We start from the raw sequence: 21,367 nt of genomic DNA on the forward strand, positions 1-21,367 counted from the left end.
GGAGAGGGGTGTTTCTACCCTCCGGGACATCCCTAGATCCAAAGGATCTTAGCAGCTTTGTGTGATTTCAGGTCCAAACAGACGTGCCAAATGACTTAAAAAAAACTGCGAACTCCAGGCCCTGCTAATAATAATAATATACTTCAAATTGGTTTCTTAAGATTAAGGTTCAGGGAATTTAAAGGAAACTTTAGTGCAATCATTTAGGCAGGTGGAGAAAGGTACCAGTTACACTATGGGTAACGTAAGACTTCTAAGTGAGAGTGGAAAATCAGCAGTATTTCCATTGACATGGCTGAGTTAGGGAAGTACAGAGAAGGTGGTTTTGAAACTGTTGGCTAACTTTCACAAAGCATTGAGAACCTACTAGTACCTTATATTTTACTTTCTCTTAACTGACAGGACACTGTGATCCCTGCCCTGTGATAAACTCTGCATTTTTATATCCCAAGCTGGGCATACTCAAAGAGGGAAAATCAATGGAATGCGGGTGCCTCCTGTTGGGAGAAACTAGCTTTACTTTTTTTTTTCTTTTACATAAAGTGGAGATAAACAAAAATCATAACAAAAAAGGAATCTGAGCAAATGAGCAGGTCACTAAGAAATGGAGAGATTTGTAGGCACAGAAGACGAAGACTGGTTTTGAACATGCTGGTCTGCTGGACCTCCAAAGACTGACAAAGAACACAAAAGCAGAACTCAATGAAGTCTTACTAAAAGCAGGTGCAAGTAGCCTAGACAATTTCAGTGAGGAGATCTAACACAGTTATTCCATCAGCAAATGATAAAGTTTTTGGCTAAAAATGCAAAAATAAAACTGACTGGTTAATCTCAGAAACTGAGTATTTCAGCTTACAACTTTTAGTTTCTAACAAAATACTTGCTCTTAATTCACTTACATAGAAAGAAAAAGCTGAGACAAGTGATCACAGCCATGCAGGCTGACTCTCACCTCCATATACTGTTTTTTTTTTTTTTTTTTTGGCGGGGGGTCAGAGAAGGGTTATGGCAAGGAGAATGGTGGCTTGCGCTCAAAGCTCCAAATCTCTATAGTGTCTTCACTGCTGAAAAGACAGATCTGATCCTGGTTTTAAGACTTTCCCTGAAAGGCCCATTTCTGCTTTTATTCTATTTCTTGGGATGGGCGTCCAGGTCTCTTTATAAAGGCCAAAAGAGCCTTTTGGGTTTCTTCAACATATTGAAAAGAATAGGTGCTGACATAGGGTTCCAAGTTAAGAGAAAATATAAACTTTCCTGAGTTCCACCAAGAAAAATCCTAACAAATTGATAAATGCAGCGATCTTCAATTCCTGCTGCATGCAAAGAGGAGGGACTTTCTCAGCAATAGAACTTATTCATCCTTGTATAAGCATGTTAAGGGTTGATTAAACACTTCCTGGATAGAAGTTCAAGGAAACATTCTATTTCGAACTTTAAAGAGGATAAAGATTGACTCTTCTCTAGTTTAAGAAAACTCTGAAGTAGAAGTCAGTGGGCTTCCCACGGTGGCCAGCTTCTGCACCAGAGGAGTTTCTGTACTTACAGGAGGTGCTTCATCCCATTAGAGCCTGAGCTCGGTCAGTCTGCAGACTAACTTCAGGCCTGATTGCATTTTGTCACTGAAATGTAATCCTGCTAAAGGGGGTCCTCCCCCTCATTAGAGGGTGTACAATCAGGGCTGGCCCCCTGGGCAGAAATCAGAGGCAAAAGGCACCTGCTAATGCTCCATAAGCACCGATGCCAGTCTCCCTTCTGTGCAACAGACATCTTTAAAATAAGAAAACAGAGCTGAAGCTCAGATAAAGACAGGCCACTCAGAAGTTTCCCCCAAGTTAACCAGAACAACTTGAATTTCTGTTTACACAGCCAGGGGCCTGGAAAGGATACAGAAGTGAGAGGGGAAAGCTACCTATGGGATAAGTAAGATGAGATGCTTCCTAGGGTGGAGGGCGTGATCTAAACAAACTGAAATCAAACCCTGTTTATTTTTGTCAGGACAACTTTAGACCAGTTCCAAAGTTAGTATAGTGCATGACAACCAAATGTTGTCTGTCTTACACCCTCCAAACAATACACAGAAAAGCATCCTGCTTTCCTTTTGCTCAAATCACTTGGCACTGTCTGTGACCATGGGGTTGCAGAGCAGGGGGCCCGGGGAGCTGGAGCTCTGAAGACCATGCGGAAGCACTCAGGTGCCTCCCCTGATAGTAAACATCACATCCTCTGCTTCGAGGAATCACAGCGGACCCTGTACAATGAGTCCACAGACTCCTCAAATGGGACTAGCCTCTCAACACAAGCAGAAAAATAAAGGAGCTCCCTCTCTCTTCTGTGTGATGTCCAGAGGCATGGAAGGAAAGTGAAGCTCTGAGGCCTGGGGGCCAGGCACTGCTACCACCCAGCTGCAAAACAAACCTGCAGAGAGCACGCGGCTTCCACAGGGGTCATGATAAGGTGACTGAGGGCATCATGGGCTATTTATTTAAGCTAGAAGTGTGCAGGATGAAGTATATCACCAAAGTGTTTCCTCAGATAGTTGTGTCCTTCAAAAATTTATCACTGGGATGCGATATCCAGTTTCTCTTGCAGAAAGGTGGGTGCTGTATATAAAGTGAGACATGAAGAATCCATGTGGTGTCTGTCACCTAGGTCAGGTGCACCATGTGTTCAAAGAGCTGTAACTCTAAGCCAGTATATATTCATATCCTAATTACCATTTTAGGGCTTCCCTGGTGGCTCAGAGGGTAAAGTGTCTGTCTGCAATGCGGGAGACCTGGGTTCGATCCCTGGGTTGGGAAGATCCCCTGGAGAAGGAAATGGCAACACTCCAGTATTCTTGTCTGGAGAATCCCATGGACAGAGAAGCCTGGTAGTCTACAGTCCATGGGGTCGCAAGAGTTGGACACGACTGAGCGACTTCACTCACTCACTCATTCATTTACCATCTTAAGGAGCTTTCACATACTGGGCTTCCCTGGTGACTCAAGTGGTAAAGAATCTGCCTGCAATGCAGAAGATCTGAGTTTGATCCCTGGGTCGGGAAGATCCCCTAGGGAAGGGAATGGCTAACCACTCCAGTATTCTTGCCTGGAGAATTCCATGGACAGAGGAGCCTGGCGGGCTACAGTCCATGGGGTCACAAAGAGATGGACATGACTGAGCAACAAATAGACTTCACATACGTATGGACTTTTCATAAATATGGTGGCTCAGACAATAAAGAGTCTGCCTGTAGTGCAGGAAACCCAGGTTCGATTCTTGGATGGGGAAGATTCCCTGGGAAGGGAATGGCTTACCCACACCATTATTCTTGCCTGGAAAATCCCATGGACAGAGGAGCCTGATGGGCTACGGTCCATGGGGTCGGAAAGAAGTCAGGCACGATGGAGTGACTAAGCATGCGTGCACATATGTATGTCACTTAATTTTCACAGAACTTTAGTGAAGTACAGAACAATATTATTATTCTCATCTTACAGATGAGAAAACTGAGCTATGTCAGTTATGTCTTATCACCAGGACCTACAGGTAGAATGTGCCAGAGAACGGGTCATAACAACTTGGCTCTAAAGTACATTCTCTTCCCAACACACAGAAATTTTTAATTTTAGGAAAACATATTGGAGAAATAGCTGTGAAAAATGTTTCATGAAGGCACTAGTATTTTAACATGATGGCTTAAAATGCACAACGTTTAGTCCTATGGATTGTATATTTTAGGGATGCTGTATTAACTATTTCCTGTTTGATTCTTGGGCTGAGTTAAATACACAATAATCAACAGATGTTTCAAAGAGATAGTATTTATATTTATCTCTAAGAAAAGATACCTAAACAAATAAACGTAAATCTAGGCAAAAACAAATGTAGTATGATAGACTGATATAAAGCGTAGTCATTACCAAGTTTTAAGTCTTATAAGTCTCCTAACCAAGGAGAAATATTATTAATCATTTGCTAGTTAAAGATCACTGTGGAGAGGAAATATAATGACACCAGTACAATTCAGTGCCAAAACAGCTGGACTCCACTTGAAAGCTCCAACTCAAATGTTAATATAAGACATATAAAAACATAAAAGTAGCTAATCTCTAAACACACAGATGTTTTGATACAACCCACAAGAAAACCACTTTTTCATGTACCATCTATACTAGAACTCATTTTCACAGATCCTTAAAGATATGAGATACTTGAAGATACTTAAAAGATACTGATGACTTGAAGGCATGTAATCAGAGTATAATTTTGTTCACATCAAATTATGAAATATATGTGTGTGTGTAGACAAACACACAAAAGAGATATGACTATCCTCCCAAAATAACTAAGCCTTTGACAAAAACTTAAATGAGAAAGATGCAGTGACTCAGGGATTTCCAGCCAACAAACTTGGCTCTAAATATCTGACCTCAGATATTTTATAAAATAACACACAGCTACAAATAAACAAAAATGCTTGCCAAATGCTAAGTTTCAAGACAATTCAGCAAGTCCCTTACATATGGATGAGTTCCATTCCGAGAGCACATCTGTAAGTCTAATTTGTTCAGAAGTCCAACAAAGCTAGCCCAGGTACCCAACTAACACAATTGGCTAAACAGCCTTCCTGGATGGCTCAGCAGGTAAAGAATCCATATGCAATGCAGGAGACACAGGAGACTTGGGTTTGATCCCTGGGTCGGGAAGATTCTCTGAAGAAGGAAATGGCAACCCACTTCATTATTCTTGCCTGGGAAATCCCTTGGACAAAGGAGTCTGGTGGGTTACAGTCCATGCAGTGGCATAAGAGCCAGACCCGACTGAGCAACTAAGCATGCATATAGTACTATACCGTAATGGGTTTATAATACTTTTTACACAAATGATACATAAAAGACAGACACAAAGAAACAGAGAAAACATTTTTAACCTTATAGGACACTACCTTGGCAAGTACAATACAATGCCAGCTACATCACTGCTGCTTTTATGCTTGTTTTTGGACATCTTGGGCTTGAAATAAAGACACTGTGCTACTGTACTCTATACAGTCCTATGCAGTAAGGTACGCAAGAACACAACCACTCGGAGAGGATCCATGAACGTGACAACGTACACCAGACATGCAAACTAACTGACGTGACTGGACATGTGAGCGCATGCTTTCATCTTTGAAAGTTTGCAGCTTAAAGGTTCATATGCTGGGGACTTACTGCATTCTATGCACTGAGTCATACTTATGACTTGGCCAACACAAGAGTTGCTTATTCAGCTCCTCATCTGGTGGGGGGTCGGGGGGGACACCTGAACATCTACATTTCCAAAGTCATCAGGGATGATGCAGCAGTGATATGGGCTTGAAGACCCCAAACATTAAATGAAGAAGTATCTTTATGATCAATGTAGTGCCCTTTCTTTATAATATTTTATAATATTACAGATATCTATAGTAATAGATACTATCAGTTTTATAATGTTTTATATTACCTAATGTAAAAATAATAGTTGTGAATATAACATTCGGGAATGATTGTGCTCCTGGACATGGCACAGATCTGCTGGGTTGCTGAGAGAAGATACTAGTTTGGCCCTTGGCAGAAGCATCACCGACACAGACATCAGAGCAATGGTGATGTGTTAGGACAAGCGTCCCCTCAGGCTCAGGAAGTGCTGTTGGTACCACCTGCTGCCCTTTAGCAGCGATGGGATAAAGATATCACCGAAGCACTGAAATAAGTTTTTTCTTTAGGAAGGTTCCAAAAAGGCATGTAGCATGTAGTCAGTGATAAGGCCCCAGATGCTACCTTGCAAGTCTGACATGGAGAAGGCATCTGCTGTTTCTAAGGAACCATGTGTCAAATCTGCAATCACACATTAAAATTCCTACCAGGCCTTTTATCCCCACCTGAGCTACATCCAAGTCATCTCTTGATTGTCATTCTCCTTTCTTTAAGCCATCATGACAGTCAAAAAGCCTATGAGAATAAAATCTAAGTTTGTATGTATTTGTGTAGGAAGCTGGAATAGAAAAAATTCAAGAATCTAAGATGTTCCATTAAAATGATTGGGTAATTACTACTTAGCTTCTCTCCAGTACAAAGATGAATTCCTTAATGATGGGTATTATAAGTAATTAGACAAAGCTGTTCACTTTTCAAAATTAATCATCAATCCTATTAATTATGTCTGTATTACACATTCTATTAAATTAGCACACATAATATGAGGCCTTCACACATTAGAGAGAAGCATTATCATTGCACTTTAGTGACTTGATAATTTATCTGAAAGGAACAACAAACATTTGTAATAATACTATGTTCAGCAGGATCACCCTTTTCAATTCTCTTGTGGTAAGAAAAAAGATGGCTTTACAAGATGAAAGCAAGAACACTTTTCTTCAGAGTTTTTTTTTTTCTTCTTCAGAGGTTTTATCACTAAAAAAAGAAGTCAGATTAAAGGCAGGTATCTGGTTTCTAGAAATCTATATTTGATTGATTTGGAAGAAAATGCACCCAGGGAGGAGATCTGCAGCCATGGTGAGGTCAGTGCTGTAGGCTTGGCGGGGGTACACGTGACCCTGGGAACAGACTGCTTGGGTTAACAAGGAGCTGGGTTCACACTGAGAAAGCCTAGAATGGAGACAGTGAAGCATTGGTCCTTGGAGTCTGCTGAGAGGCCATCGGGAGCTCTGTGACATGCAGAATGATGGCCTTCCCACTTCTTCCCTTTGCTCGATGACGTGGATGGGGAAGCAGACTTCGCCAGTGGGGCAGAGCTGACATCTGCCCACAGGCGTGCTAATGCTGCCCAGGCCTGGTGCCCTTACAGAGCGACCACGCTGATGGGAAGCTGACAAAAGAAGAAGTCTGGAGAGGAGAAGGGAGCAAACTGGAGGGTCAGAAAATCCTCATATCACAGTCATGGACTGAATTTGACTTCACATGCTTGAACATTAGCTGGGAGAAAGAATTGGGCTGAGGCCCAATCTGAAAGGCTAACTGCAAGAAAGTATGACGTAGATAGCAGAGAAGGCAATGGCACCCCACTCCAGTACTCCTGCCTGGAAAATCCCATGGACGGAGGAGCCTAGAAGGTTGCGGTCCATGGCTGAGGGTCGGACATGACTGAGCGACTTCACTTTCACTTTTCACTTTCATGCACTGGAGAAGGCAATGGCAACCCACTCCAGTGTTCTTGCCTGGAGAATCCCAGGGACAGGGGAGCCTGGTGGGCTGCCGTCTATGGGGTCGCACAGAGTCGGACACGACTGAAGCGACTTAGCAGCAGCAGCAGCATGATGCATACAGAGGCTCCTAATGACTATTTCAGGGCTTCCCAGGTGCCTCAGTGGTAAAGAATCTGCATGAATTAACAAGCAGGAGATCTGGGTTCCATCCCCGGGTTGGAGAAATAGAAAATGGTAATGCACTCCAGTATTCTTGCCTGTTGAAATCCCATGGACAGAGGAGCCTAGTGGGCTACAGTCCATAGAGTCGCAGAGAGTTGGACACGACTCGGTAACTAAATGATAACAACAATGACTATTTCAGAAATAAAACAGGTATGAAGCAATTAAGGTGAGTATGAGGATAACAGCACACATCAACTGCTAAAGATCCCCAGTATGTTCAGCAGAAGAGACTTCATAGGTTTATATAATACAGTTACACCTGCATCAGTGTGGCCCGGGCAGTGGAGGGTGGGGAGGGGGGTGGGGATTGTTGTAACAGAATCAAATTTCCTACTCTGTCATTATGAGTTTCTGTGAACCTCAATTTAGTGAAAGTGCTTATAATCTAATTTGAAATCAAAATCACAAATTGAGGCCAAACTGGTATTTTCCTCCCCACACTAAAGAAGAATGTACAGTCTAGATGCAGGAATTGGAATAGGAAAATATGAAAGCAAAAGCAAAAAAAAAAAAAAGACAACACAGAATACTATGATATGCAGGTTTCTTTCCATAAGTATCAATTTGTTAAACTGGTTTTTGTGAGACAGTAAAGTGATTTACTATTATCACACGGAAACATTAATTAGTTGAGCAACTTACTAATCACATATTCACCAATTAAGTAGCAAAACACAACAGGAACTTTTTTATCTTAAAAAAAAAAGAATCAGAGAGTTTCAACACATGAGAAATTCACAGCTGGGTTTTTCCTCTGAAGGTTACAGAATTCTCAGGTTTCCTGGGCCCTGGTTTCCAACTGTGATCCAAGTACTCCTGGTTGATTTATAAATTGTCTCCTTTAGGACAGTAGTTTTGGTATTTCAATATGCTGGTCCTGGCTGTACATTTCTGCCCCCTCTATCAATGCCCTGGTTTGAAATAGTGATCTGGTTACATTTTTCATTCAGATCTCATCAAAGGCTATGCCATTTTTAACAAGATGAATGCCAGTCAACTCTCTGAGAAGATATGTAGCAGTAAGCTGGATGGATGCCTTGATACATTTTTGGCTCCGCTTATAAGCTACAAAGCTTACAGGTATTACAGCAGATCTAACGTCCCTGTCACTAAGAGGTGGGCAGCCATAGGCCCCACTGGCTTGGGATGCCCCTGGTCTAGAGCCACAGTTCCACCAAAATTATGAACAGTCCCCACTTCACTTACAAAACCACAGTTTAAAGAATAAATTGGATAGACAGTCACTCTATGAAAAGAAGAGAATCCATTTTCACACATAATTTTTAATATTCCCTAACCATGACACTGAGAAAATAAAGCTCTGTAAAATTCCTGAGACCAGAAACCGTGTTTTAAAATCTATCTCTTGTATACTAATGTGCAGAATAAGTGTTCAGAGGGAGTGACCCCAGAGAGTGGCCAAAGGAGCTATCCTGAGAAGCTTGCGTGGTGGCCAATGGGCACCTGAGCGCCATTTACTGATTCATCTACACGGGCTGCTACAAAGTCCTGCGGCCAGAGGATTTCTCCTCCTCCTCACGCATTTACTCCAAATATATGCACTGACTTGCATCTAGAAAGCTGCAAGTATCTTCAACAATAAATGCATGATGCCTGCCATTAATGCAGCTTGCCTAATTTTTCACCTGCTAACTCTGATTATAGGTTCACAACTGGACTGAGATCCGTCATTGTCTTTCACTTGACTTTATGAGTTCTACTTGAGACAGAAGCAATCAGAGAGAGTGAGAGCCTTGGGAGTAGGGACTGTGCTTGTATTAGAGCTGCCAGCTGTCTGAGCCTCACTTTCTGGACTCCAGAACAGCATCTGGCTTGTGTGCATAGGACTAGTTTTGGTATAGCTGGCAGGGGCTAATATACGTATGTCCTCTGATCATAAGACGCATCCCCGTGGGTCACATGAAGGAGAGGGCTCTGTCAGCAACACAGGCCTCCCTCTGCGTCCCTAAGCCCTCAACATGGACAACCGCATGGTCTAAACAGAATCAATTAAGTGTTAGCAGACAGAGGAAGAACAGGGAGATTAAATCAGTATCTGGTATTTGGCGGATCTCAAGGTAGTGGCAAGCTTCAAGCCCTAAGTATACTCTGATACGAGACATGGTGGTTTTGTGTGGGCAAAAGACCACAGTCAATAACAGGGTGAAGGAAGAGCGTTCTGACTCTAATACTGAAAATGCCCAAATGCCAAAGGAGCCCAATAGAACCTGATGGCATTATAACATTATGACATCCTCAGAAAGCATTTCTGTACTCTCAACATGTTTTACCTCGGGAATACACCTTTCACATCTTTGCTCCACCTGTTGTGACCTACACTGGGTCTGTGTGGTATGTCAACCAGAAAAACGGATTTCAAAATTACTAACTGATCTAGGCATATAGCTGTCAATAGAGAATTAGTGGTCGCTGGGCAAGAGAAAGGATTTTTTTCCTTGGTCTTACCTATGCAGTAGGGACAACACTGGCCTTTTCTCAACACAGGTCTTTCACAGGATACAGAGGGGCAAGACTCAGAGTAACAGCTAATGACGCTGTCCATGCACACGCAGCTGGTACACACGTCGGGTTTCCAGGACTCAGCTGCCAGGAATATATCCCCTTCATCGTTTTTGCAGTAACTAGGCACACTGTCATTGTGGGATGAGGAAGGCTGGAGAGGTTCATCTGCAAAAGAGAACAGAAGGTCAGCAGGGGAAAGACGACGCTGCAGTGTACCCACCGTGCAACACCGCGAGCTTCACTCTGCCCCACACAAAGTGTGCTCGCTCACTAACCTGCCAGCCTTGAATATGGGCCTGTGGCCTGTAGCTGTCATATCCTTCTCACATCTGTAAAAGAGAGCCCTTGCTATCACTAAGATACTAAATTAATGTGGTCAACATCTGGCTCCAAGCTTCCCATAATGCATGGAAAAGAAACCTCTACTTGTTTAAAAATTGAGCTGGGTTTTCTCCTACTTGCAGCCCCATGCAGTCCTAGCCAACCAACACCCAAACAGACTTCTAAACCACATGTGACACTTCAGTGTTCAGGCATTCATATTAATGACTAAAAGGTGATGGGGAATGTAGTAACTCCTGAGGATGTACCTACAGAGAAACTAGCTGCAAGTCTTGTATGTTTTTCCTACGTACAGACAGACCAGAGGGTCTTGAGATCTTGTGACAACTTAACAGAAAAGAATGTTGCCAGAAAACCCCGGATCTCTCTCTGGGTCCTGGCATTCACTGAAGTGACTTGAGAACTGTTAACTCAAGCAGAAAGCTGATGGGATATAACAAAGCAAAGTACAAGTGGGTGAGGTTCCTGGTTGAGCAATGTCACCGACAAGAGAGCTCTTCTAACCACCTCTGCACTTGAGAGTCTAGAAGGTGCAGGATGGTCCCACCAGCAATTCTTGAAGAGAATCCCATTTTCTCAATGGACACAGGGACAGAAGTATCATCTGTTCTTCTCAGAATCAACTTCATAAAGTCTGCTCTTTAATAAACATGTAGTTATCACAGCCCTGCAGAAGCTCTCAGTGTTCCACTTTCTGTTCCCCTCATGAGTACACCCCCAGCAGCAAGTTTGGCTGGACAAGGAGAGTGTCTATGAGAAGTGGGGTAGCTGCTTTGTTTTGGGCTGAGAGACCAAATGGTGTAACTGTATCTCCTACTGCCAGTCCTGAAGGCAGTGATAGAGAAAGAACAGCCACTGGTTTCCACTGCTCCAAAAGTGCTCCAGGCTCAGTTTTAGGAAAACTGGATCACATGCATGTGAGTTAAAGATGGGAAGACGGGACTGCTTTCTCAGGGACCTTTTCTGGGTCATCCATGTTGAGGGCTAAGTTCTTTTTAAGAGACTGACTGACGTTAACTTTTGATGTGGCTGGCAATGAGGGCAACTCACGCTAGTCTACACGAGGTTCTACAAACTGGCATGAGGTTTCTGTGGGATATGACAGCTTAGCTCTTGCAAGCAACACCCAACCTGGTGTCTGAAAACTCAGAAGTGGAAGCAGCAATGAAATCATGAAGTAGCAGCTGAAATGAATATCTCACAGTCTGGAGGGGACCTCAGGGGACACAGGGGTGGGCCAGCAGAGTTGGAGTGAGAGCTGCAGCTGAGATGTAGCATCTGCGCCAAGGGCAGGAGACTAACTGAACCCTGATGAAGGTGTCATCTGGTATCTTGCCCACGGTATCTTTCGTTGGGCCTCTTTCCATTTTTAGGAAGAAAGGAGAACCCCTCTTTATACCTCTGATTCTAAATATTAACAAGTTACTGACTAGAGACATCTAAGTATGTTTTCTGTGATCCAAACATTATTGACTAGAGATGTTTCAATATTCACTTACATAAAAAATTGCCGGTTGTAGGCATTAGTTTCTACAAAAATCCCCCGATCAATAGTGTGCTAACTAACTTATTCTGTTTTTTTTTTTTTTAACCAGTTCTTTCACTGGCGTTCATTCACTCTTTTTATTTCTATTCCAGCCCCCTCTTTCTTCTGTGCTATGCTTCTCTCCAACTTTAAAATATCAAAAATGAATGAGAATTTTAAAAGTGTGGAAAAAAAAGAAGCGCTCTTCTATTTTCTCCCTTTATCTTCACCTACAGGGATGCTCAATCTTTCTTCATGAGTCCACTTCTAGACCTTGTTCTAAACCAGGCCAGATGAAGAGTGTAAGTTAAGGACAGAGGGACTGACAAAGCAGACGAAGAGACACAATCACTAAAAGGGACGCAATTCTTCTGGTTTTATTGCCTATGTATCATTTGGGACAATATTACAATACAAGTATCCTAAGATCGGGCTTCCCAGGTGGCACTAGTGTAAAGAATCCACTTGCCAATGCAGGTGACGTTAGAGATGAGGTTTGATCTCTTGAGTCGGGAAGATCCCCTGGAGGAGGGCATGGCAACCCCACTCCAGTATTCTTGCCTGGAGAATCCCATGGAGAGAGGAGCCTGGTGGGCTACAGTCCATGGGGGTCGCAAAGAGTCGGACATGACTAAGTGACTAGCTCTGTCATTTCCAGGGTATATCCTAACAACATAACACATCTGAACGATTACTTATATTAGAAAAGATGTCACACTAACTAAGCTTTTCAGACTAACAAGGTTGAAAATTACACCAAAGACTCTGTACTAAGATAATACCTGAGCAGCAGGGCATGATGACAACAGCAAAAATGTGGCTATCCCTACAAGTTCACCTGATGCAATTAAAAATATCATCAATGTGAACCCAGGAAGATTTTGGACATCAACTACGCTGGTTATATAATGACAGAGGAAGAGATTCCAGTTGGTTGACTAGACAATCCAATGTAAAGAAACTAATCAAATGCAAGGGTTTTTGTTTTACTGAGCAGAAATGCTCTAAGAATATACATTTAGAAAATAAATGATTTAAGTTGAAAAGATAAAAGACTAAGCGACAGCAAAACAACACGAGTGTGCCATCTACTTCGCAATGATAAATGCGCAAATTAAGTATATTCTGGAAAAAAGTTATATATTCTAGTATTAATTAGAATTGCTACTTTAGTCGCAAGATTAGCAACTTATGTTTAAAAGTCTGACAAAATTTCATTGTATTTGTTACATGACTATAAATTCATCTGCTAAGGCCAGATTATCTGAGGACTGAAAAAAAAAAGACAACAGTAGCGCTCTTTGTACATATCCAGTGCTGGTCACTTAATACTTTTGGATCTTAAGCACTGCAGACTTGAAAATGTGGGTGTTATGCATATTTTGGCAATTCTTCTGTTTAACAAAGGATCTTCATCAAACACATATATCTTACGCTTTTCAAAGAATTTAAGTTACATTCTTTATCAATAACTGCTCTTCACATTTTGCAATGACAAAGATGACTTTCACAATAGCAAAATCATTTGGAATAATTTGGTGCAGCAGGACTCTCTCTTGAGTCTGAGATTTACGGTTAAGAGAAAAAAAAGGCAGAAACAATTTTCTGTTACTGTTCAAAGTCACCTCTGGTGCAAAGCATACTGATGGCATAAACATGTGACCGACAGAAGGGAGCGGATTTAGGAAGCCGGCTGCCCGGTCGCTCCCGCCTGGGATACCGGTGACTGGGCCTGGCGCGCTCCCGCATGGGGCCCCACCCGGCCCGCTGGTGTTGCAGGAGGACGAGGCTCGGGCTGCGGCCCCGCGCTGCCCGCCCGGCGCCTCCCCGAGGCCCAGCCTCCCCGCGGCGCGGCGCGCTTACCTGGGCACTGCGGGCAGCAGGAGTCCTGGGTGCGGGCGGGGTCCTGGCAGAGCAGCGGCGGGCACACCTCCGTCTCACACAGCACCCGGCCGCCGTGGCACGCGCACTGGGTGCAGGCGTCAATGTGCCAGGTCTCCCCCTCCACAAAGTACTCGCCCCCGGGGGCGTGGCAGACGGACGGCGTGCTCAGCTCCGGCTTCTGCACCTCGAAGTCACCTGGGGAAGGAGAGAAGATCCAAACACAGGAAATGACCGGGCTGCAGTCTCACCAGCTGGTGAAGAAGCCGGTGCTGTGGGCTTTGAGGGACAGAGGAGACGAGCTGGTGGCTCCTACCCGGAGGACAGGGAAGAAAACGTTCCATGCACAGAAACCCAAGGCAGAAGAGCTGTTTTTCAGGAAATGGTTCGAGTCTGTCAACATGGAATGACAGAATCTGTTGAGACAATTAAATTACAGGGACTCCCACTGTTGAAGGAAACAGGAGCCTCTTAGGGGATGTCTGTGAATGTGTGGGACTGTCTAGAATAAAGATCTCTCACTAACTGAGTGCTCACTATGGTCCGGTTTCCATGTTTAGTACTTTACATATGGTACTTCATTTATTCCTTACACCAGCTGTGTGGACAGGTATTTTTATCTTATTTTACTTATGACGAAACTGAGAACTCAGAATATTGAGGGGAGACAAGGGGTTTGAACCTAAGTCTATGCTTCTTTGCATCATGAATGTGCCTATAGATTAAACAGAATTGCCAACTGATTTGTGCTTCATCCTCTTCATTATCTCTGGGGCCCTGAGTCCTTGTAGGCTCAGAAATAAGTCCTACCGTTAAGCAGGACACACCCCACTATAGACCAGCTGTCAGCCCAGTGAGCAGGAATGCTTTTTCAGAATCTACAGTGTGAAACCTCACCTGAGACTAAACATTCAGTGATATGATCAAGAGAGGTAAACGCTTAGAGGTTGACAGTAAGTATAAGGTCTTTTTCCCCAGTGGAGGGGTGATTTGGAGCTCCTGGTGAGATGATAATGATAGAGAGTGAATTTAATGCTGAAAATGTCTGAAGAGGCACTGGGAGTTGCCCTGGAGTTGTGCTGAGGAAATGAGAAATATGAAGATATTAACCATGTTCATATCATCCAAACACAACAGGCGTTTCAAGAAGGTGCTGACAGTGGGGAACCCTGCAGAGCAGCCGTCTGCAGACACTGCGGCGGGCTCAAGCCTGGAGCTCAGCGGAAATCGGGCCCCAGAAGAACTACCCTGTTTGTGCAGAGATGCTCAGAGCTGACATCTCCTAAGAACTCATGGGCTGTGTCTTTCAAAGTAGTGTTCAGCCTGAGAGTTAGCAATACTGAGGAGATACAGTGGTGTGGGCCCAGGTCCAGCTAAGAAGGTAACTTTTAAGACAGCTTTGTCTCCAGGGAGCTAGTAAAGACTGGAACTTTGACCAAGTGTACATACCACAGAAAACTGACATCAGCCAACACTTATGTGCATAAGCAACTGGGCCAGACATTCTAGTATATGAGGGAAGTAGAGAGGAAGATAATTAGAATAAAAATTGGGCTGGTATGAGATAAAAGTACATTTCTCATGGCTTACAGGAAAAGATAAAATTATTCCAAACAGTATCAGTGCACTAATGTTGGCAAGAGGCTCCTTTGGAAAGGACTTGCAGAGGGTTGAGAATTGCTGCCCTTTTAAATGTGGACGACTCGGGAAAATGGTCAGAAGAAAAATGACATGTGTCTGCAGGTGCGTTACCCTCTGATTTCCTTTGCTACATACATCCATGTGCCTCAAGGCAAAACATGAGTGATCAGATGTGACAGAAAAACTGAAAGGTAGAAAAAGTAAAAGGTAGAAGGTAAGAGAGATAGGGGGAAAAAATCTGAGAAACCATATCATCTAGTGAATCTTCTATCAGAAGAGTTCAGAGTTGCTTACTTATCTCAGAAGGAAAAATAGCTGATCTTTGAATAGAAGACAGGAGAAAATACTCTTTAAAGTAGAAATAGGAGTCCATGAATGTATCAGTGCAAGGGTATCTATTCAGAAAGATCCATACATGGCAACTCACTAAAGATTTCTGGAAGAAAACATACCTACATATCTATATATGTTAATACCTATATGTTTTTGTATGTGTTATCTAGATAGTCACTCATCCACAATTACACACCAATAATTCTGTGTGTGTTTGTGTAAGAACTTTTCATATCTCTGTAATAGAGAAAACTACATTTGGTTTCACTGACTTTCAATACTCAAGTCAGCCATCTATTCTCAGTAACATCTTTGCATTTCCACCAGTTAAGAGTCCTTCATTGAGTACCAAGTTTAGCAAAGACCCAGATGGAGGCCACTCTACACTCTCATGCTCATAATTAAAGCACGGGGGTCTTCACTGGAATAAATGATTTTTCTTTCCCCTAAGAGTCAAATCAGTTCTGTCTCATTACATTTGTTCATTTATCTTCTGTTTCGGTAGACACTGGTGGTTTTTCATATTTAACTAGCAAAACATGAACCAGGAAACAGTTCTGATACAGAACACATCTGGCTTAACCAGGGGAAACAGAACAAACTTTGTCATCTGGCCCACTATCATAGGGGCATGGAGGCTGCCTGGCACTTTCCTTAGGTATCGAGGTACGCAGACTCTCAGGGCTGAGAAGGACTTCAGTGCCCCTCTGCCCACTCCCACCCTGGCAGGCAAAGCAGGTGCAGACCCAGGTGCTAGTGTGTGGCGCCTTCCCTCCCAGGCGGAGCCTGCCTTGCTGCCAAAGGCCCAGGTCTCAGGTTCTTGAGTGTACCTGTTGCACAGGCAGAGGGAGATACAGAACCAGGACTGACCAGGGGAAATACCTTCACTACTCCAAACTCAGACAGTACATTTCAACTGTAAAGGAAATCTGATGCAAGACTCAGGAGACTTCACGTCTCTCACGTCTCTCTGCCAGCTGACGCACCATTTTACTTTGGTTAAGAGAGTTAATCTCTGTGTCTGTTTTCCAAATGAAAATCTGCCTGAGTTTATTTTTCCCTAACTCAGTGGCCTCCACTTAGTGGAAGAAATAATAAATATAAAACCGTGCTGAGCTCTTTGCATGTAAGGTACTAGATGAGGTATTATCGTAATAATTACTGTTATGGACAACCATAATTTGGAGCACTGTGAATTATAAATCTGTTCTTCTACTAACTTATCTTGATGAGCATTATTATGATTTTAAATGTTTTGGATATGTGGTCACTCTAAACATCTCCATTTGGCAAGACTGCCATATATCTATTAATTAGGAATAAAAAAAAGCAATAGCCACAGACTTCAGTAATTCTCTCCCTCTCGATTATTACTTTATAAATAAAAAGCTTTCATGGAATAAGATCTGCACTAAGCCCCTCCAATAAACTAACACACTCAGGCTCAATACACCATCCATAAAGTGGAGAGCTGGAGTGTTAAGTACGTAAGACCACAAACCTTTATACAAATGGAGTTCAAAGACCAATATAACGGAGTTCAAACCTTCAAAACTTAGGAGTGCTTTTAGACCTCTAGAACAGTCTAGTGGTTTCTGGCTAATCATTTATCATGCCCTGTTGATGCTTGTGGCTACTGCTGATGAAAACCAGAGAGGAGAAGCGTGTTCCAGGGGTCGTCCCCTGCACTCCCCTCCGAGTGAGACGTGATGAGGCGCTAGCAGGCGGAAGTCGCTTGCTCAGGGACGAACGGGCCGTCAGCCAGCCTTTACCTGAACACGACGGGCAGCAGCGTCCCGGGCGAATGGTGGGGTTGCCACAGGCAGGCACGGGGCAGGTGATCAGAGCGCACATCTCCCGTCCGCTGTGACAGTAGCATTCCCGACACCCATCGTGCCAGCTCTCCTCATTTTTATGGTGATGGCCGTCCATGGACAGACATGTGCCGGATAGGACGGGTGGCCCGGCGGAGGCAGAGACCTCTGGACAGACAGAAGGCAGGCTGGTGAAGCAGCAGCCACTGCACAGGAGAGGCAGCCTGCAGTGTCTTGACAGGCAACGCTACTGAAGTCACCAAAAATCCCGTCTACATAGCGCAGTTCGTGATACAGGACAGGATCGTGAAAATAATTCATGTAATATGCCCTCAATTTTGAAAAATGGGAAGAAAAAACCCTTACAAATCTGTGTCTCTCCTACTGGCAGGCTTATAACTGAATTTTCCTTTCGCTCTATTTTGTCTTATGTGCTGTGTGTCCAACTGTTTGAGACCCCATGGACCGTAGCCCGCCAGGCTCCTCTATGCATGGGGTTTTCTAAAACCAAGTGGGGTGGGCAGTGGGGGCTACAGTCCACGGAGATGGACTGCAAGAGATGGTCCCCTAGAGAGTGATGGTGTTGTCAGAGAGGACAGTGACCAGTGAAACTGCTTCACTGACAGGCTGTCTTTTTCTTGGTTCCTGGGGAAAGGGCATGCACTGGCACTTACCTCTGCACTTGCAGATGAGACAGCCATGACTGTCCTTCTGGAAACCCAGGGAGCAGATCTTACTGCACCGGAGCTCTGGGCATTTCTTACAGCGACAGATGTCACAGCCGTGCTTATTCTTCCTGAGTAATTAAAATTTTGTCAGAGGTCAGAAAATCCGAAAGTCTCAAATGACGCCCAAGTGCTCACCCCCAGGGTCACGGAAGTGGTATTGTTGTCATTAAGCAGAATGACTTGACCTTCATCTCTCACGACCCCCTGGAGCAAAGTGTAATTAGCTCCCTGGGGCCATGACCACCATCCACCCATGGCCAAGGGTTAGAACTGTCCAAGCACTGAGTAGTCTAGGATATGACTATTAGAATCTCAGTGATATGACTGTTGATTTGATTAGGAAAAGTGGTACCAAGTACAAAAGAAGATGAACGTGCAACTCCATGAATAAGAAGGTGGAGGACAGATGGCTGGTAAATGTTGAGGCCAGCATTAAAGGCAGAAGACCTTCTTTTGTTAGGGCCACTGCCTTCCTCACATGACCACATTCTCTTAAGAAATTTCAGATATCAGTAAACATTTTATTGAGATATCTATAGAATCTTGTAGTAGATAGACAGAGCTAAAGGACACACAGACATGATGAAGAATAAAACATCTGAGAAGTTCTATACTCAATGTCCAATAGTTATTTCATTAACCAGTAAAGAATATCAACTGAAAAACTATGGGGCATGACTGAGGCACAGAGAATAAAGGAAAATGGTTGGATGAATAATTTTTTTTTCCTTTTAATAAACCAGGGTGCCCAAATTTTGTGCTGATCAGGAAGATGATATTAAATAATTACGTGTTTATTAAAATATCACCATGGTTCAAGTGAACAAAAAAATTCTTAGCAACAATTCCTTGTTTTCTCTAAAAGGAGAATGACCTTCTCTGCTACAAAAGGCGTTTCATCTGCTCTCCTCTTCCTTCTGTTCACTATCTGCAGCTCCAGGTCCTCTCTTAGACTTAACATCTCCTCCACACGCTTTGCCCTAGCTGGGCTTCCTGGGCAGCAGAGAAGGAGGAGTTAAGTCTAGCTACCTTCAGGTTTCATCCCAGGAGCCCTAAATGGCAACGGTGGTGCTCAACTAAAAATAAATAAATAAATAAACCCTGTTTTTTCTTATGCTGGGCAAATTAAGAGGTTCTAAAAGAAAACAGCGCTGTGGGAAATGTTGGTATACACCTGCCCAGCGATGAACTACAATCTGCTAAGTGAAATGAGAACCAACACCAGGGTTTACATATTTAAGTCAATATAATGAAAACAACGAATTAAATGGATGGTTCATACTCACGTCATAGACTGAGCCATTTGTGAGTCCTAACAAGTCTTTCATGGGTTTGTTTGTACACGCATTTATTCACCTGTCCATTCCTTCTCTCCACCCCCCTCCCTTGTGTAAGCATTTGCTGCATAAACAAAGTAATGATCCACCCAGCAGGTGTACATGAGCATTAACCTAATACTCCCATGTGGTGTCTGGCCAGGATTTCTCCTTCAGAGGCTGTCCTTGAAACACATGTGCTAGCCATTCAACTTGGTCCTCCTTGAATGTGCTTAATGACAGGAATATCAGGTGGAATCTACCAATCTTCTAAGAGAATCCTCTCCAAAATGAAGCTTGGACTTGAATGCAGCCTGGGTTCTAAACTGTTATAATGCTACAGGAAGAGGTTGTAGGTACTATTATGATAATAATCCTTTATTCTACATTAGCAAGTAAGCTAAGAAATAACTCTACTTTTATTAGTATTTCATATTTTAGTATTTCAAATTATTTCATATTTTAGGATTAAGAAAAACGATGATTTACTAGTTAACTTGGGGAATTTTAAAGAATAATGTCTCCCAACTTTAATTGTCTAATTAAAATTAAGGTTCCCTTCTCCCTGTTAAACATGAATTTCCAGGGGGAAGAATAAAAACAATGCCTTTAAGGTGTCGGGCAAGAGATGATGGCTCCAAGTCCCTTATACTACTAGCATTATATAAACATATCATATTGGAAAGGGAGAGAGACTAAAATGGAAGGAACCAAGGCAGGAATGAGAAAGAAAAATTCTGAAAGGGTATTTTTAAGGAACCAACTTGACACATGCAGCAGGAGATGCTAAGACAGACAGCAAAGTAACAAATGTGAAATATCTATTTTCCCCCGAGAATAACCTGAGTGTTCATGGGGTTTGAGTCAATCAAGAATATTTGAAAATATAAGTCATAATTCTTATCTCCAAGGAAATTCATAAAATCTACTGCTACTGAAAAAAAAGGATAGTGTAAGCTGTAGACAAACATCAAGGTAAGATAGGGAGGCAGGTAAGGATGCTCCATATTGCAAATCAGCAGCTTGACAGCTACTAATTCATCCTAAAGTATGGATTAAATAGGTTATCACAAAACAGTCGCTGGGACAGCTGTGCAAAGTCGAAGAGTTTACATCTCTGGGACCTCATGACAGGTCCACTCCCTTCAGCAGTGTCCAAAGGCCATGCCTATAGGAAATCTCACCCAACAGGCCCAAAGGGCAGTGTCATAACAAGGCTCTGGCCCGTCTTCAAAGAAGAGTAAAACCTGATTCTTATCCTTGGACATACCTCCTTTTCCCACTCTCCGATTCCTCTAACAAAACAAGCATAGATACTTCGGACTTCATTAGTACATCACTGATTTGTTCACAAAAACACAAAAACAGCCTCCGAAAATAGGTAACACACTTCGTCAAGTTACAGACAACGAAGAAGAACTCTTCTGATTAAGAAATACGTACAGATATCCAAATGGACAATGCTTTTCACAGACTACGGGTCTGCACTTCCTGGGGCGCGGGCGGCACTGACAGATCTCACAGCCATAGGCATCGGTTAGGAAGCCGAAGGGGCAGTTCAAGGTGCAGCCTCGTTTGAGGCCCATGCAGAGCTCCTCCCCTGTGAAGACACATGGACAGCACGTTTCTCCCAAGGATGAATGGACCAGAACACATCCGACGCATCAAGATCCCCTGATCGTCCAGTCTTCCACAGATGTGAGGTTCTCAGGTCTGCCACAGCATCAGCAATGGTTAAAAACTACAGATGGTGCCATTTCGTGTTTATCATGGTTATTGGAATGTAGTTTCACGTTTTGGTACTAATACACAGAATAAAGTTCAGCTCTCGAGTAATAGTTTCTGATGTTACTCCAATCTAGGGCTGA

General features: G+C 43.2%; 1 protein-coding gene across 1 annotated transcript in view; it reads right to left on the reverse strand.

Annotated features, from left to right (window-relative positions):
* Positions 1-21,367, reverse strand: part of CRIM1 (cysteine rich transmembrane BMP regulator 1) — a 203,265-nt gene that overhangs the window by 24,483 nt on the left and 157,415 nt on the right. The window contains exons 9-13 of the mRNA XM_065929441.1: positions 20,943-21,099; positions 18,130-18,251; positions 17,414-17,623; positions 13,650-13,865; positions 9,863-10,084 (exon numbers count right to left, since the gene is read on the reverse strand). Coding sequence (XP_065785513.1) covers positions 9,863-10,084; positions 13,650-13,865; positions 17,414-17,623; positions 18,130-18,251; positions 20,943-21,099 — 927 coding nt within the window. The remainder of the gene's footprint in view (positions 1-9,862; positions 10,085-13,649; positions 13,866-17,413; positions 17,624-18,129; positions 18,252-20,942; positions 21,100-21,367) is intronic.

The sequence above is a fragment of the Muntiacus reevesi genome, chromosome 3 (assembly GCF_963930625.1).
Source record: "Muntiacus reevesi chromosome 3, mMunRee1.1, whole genome shotgun sequence".
Taxonomy (NCBI): domain Eukaryota; kingdom Metazoa; phylum Chordata; class Mammalia; order Artiodactyla; family Cervidae; genus Muntiacus; species Muntiacus reevesi.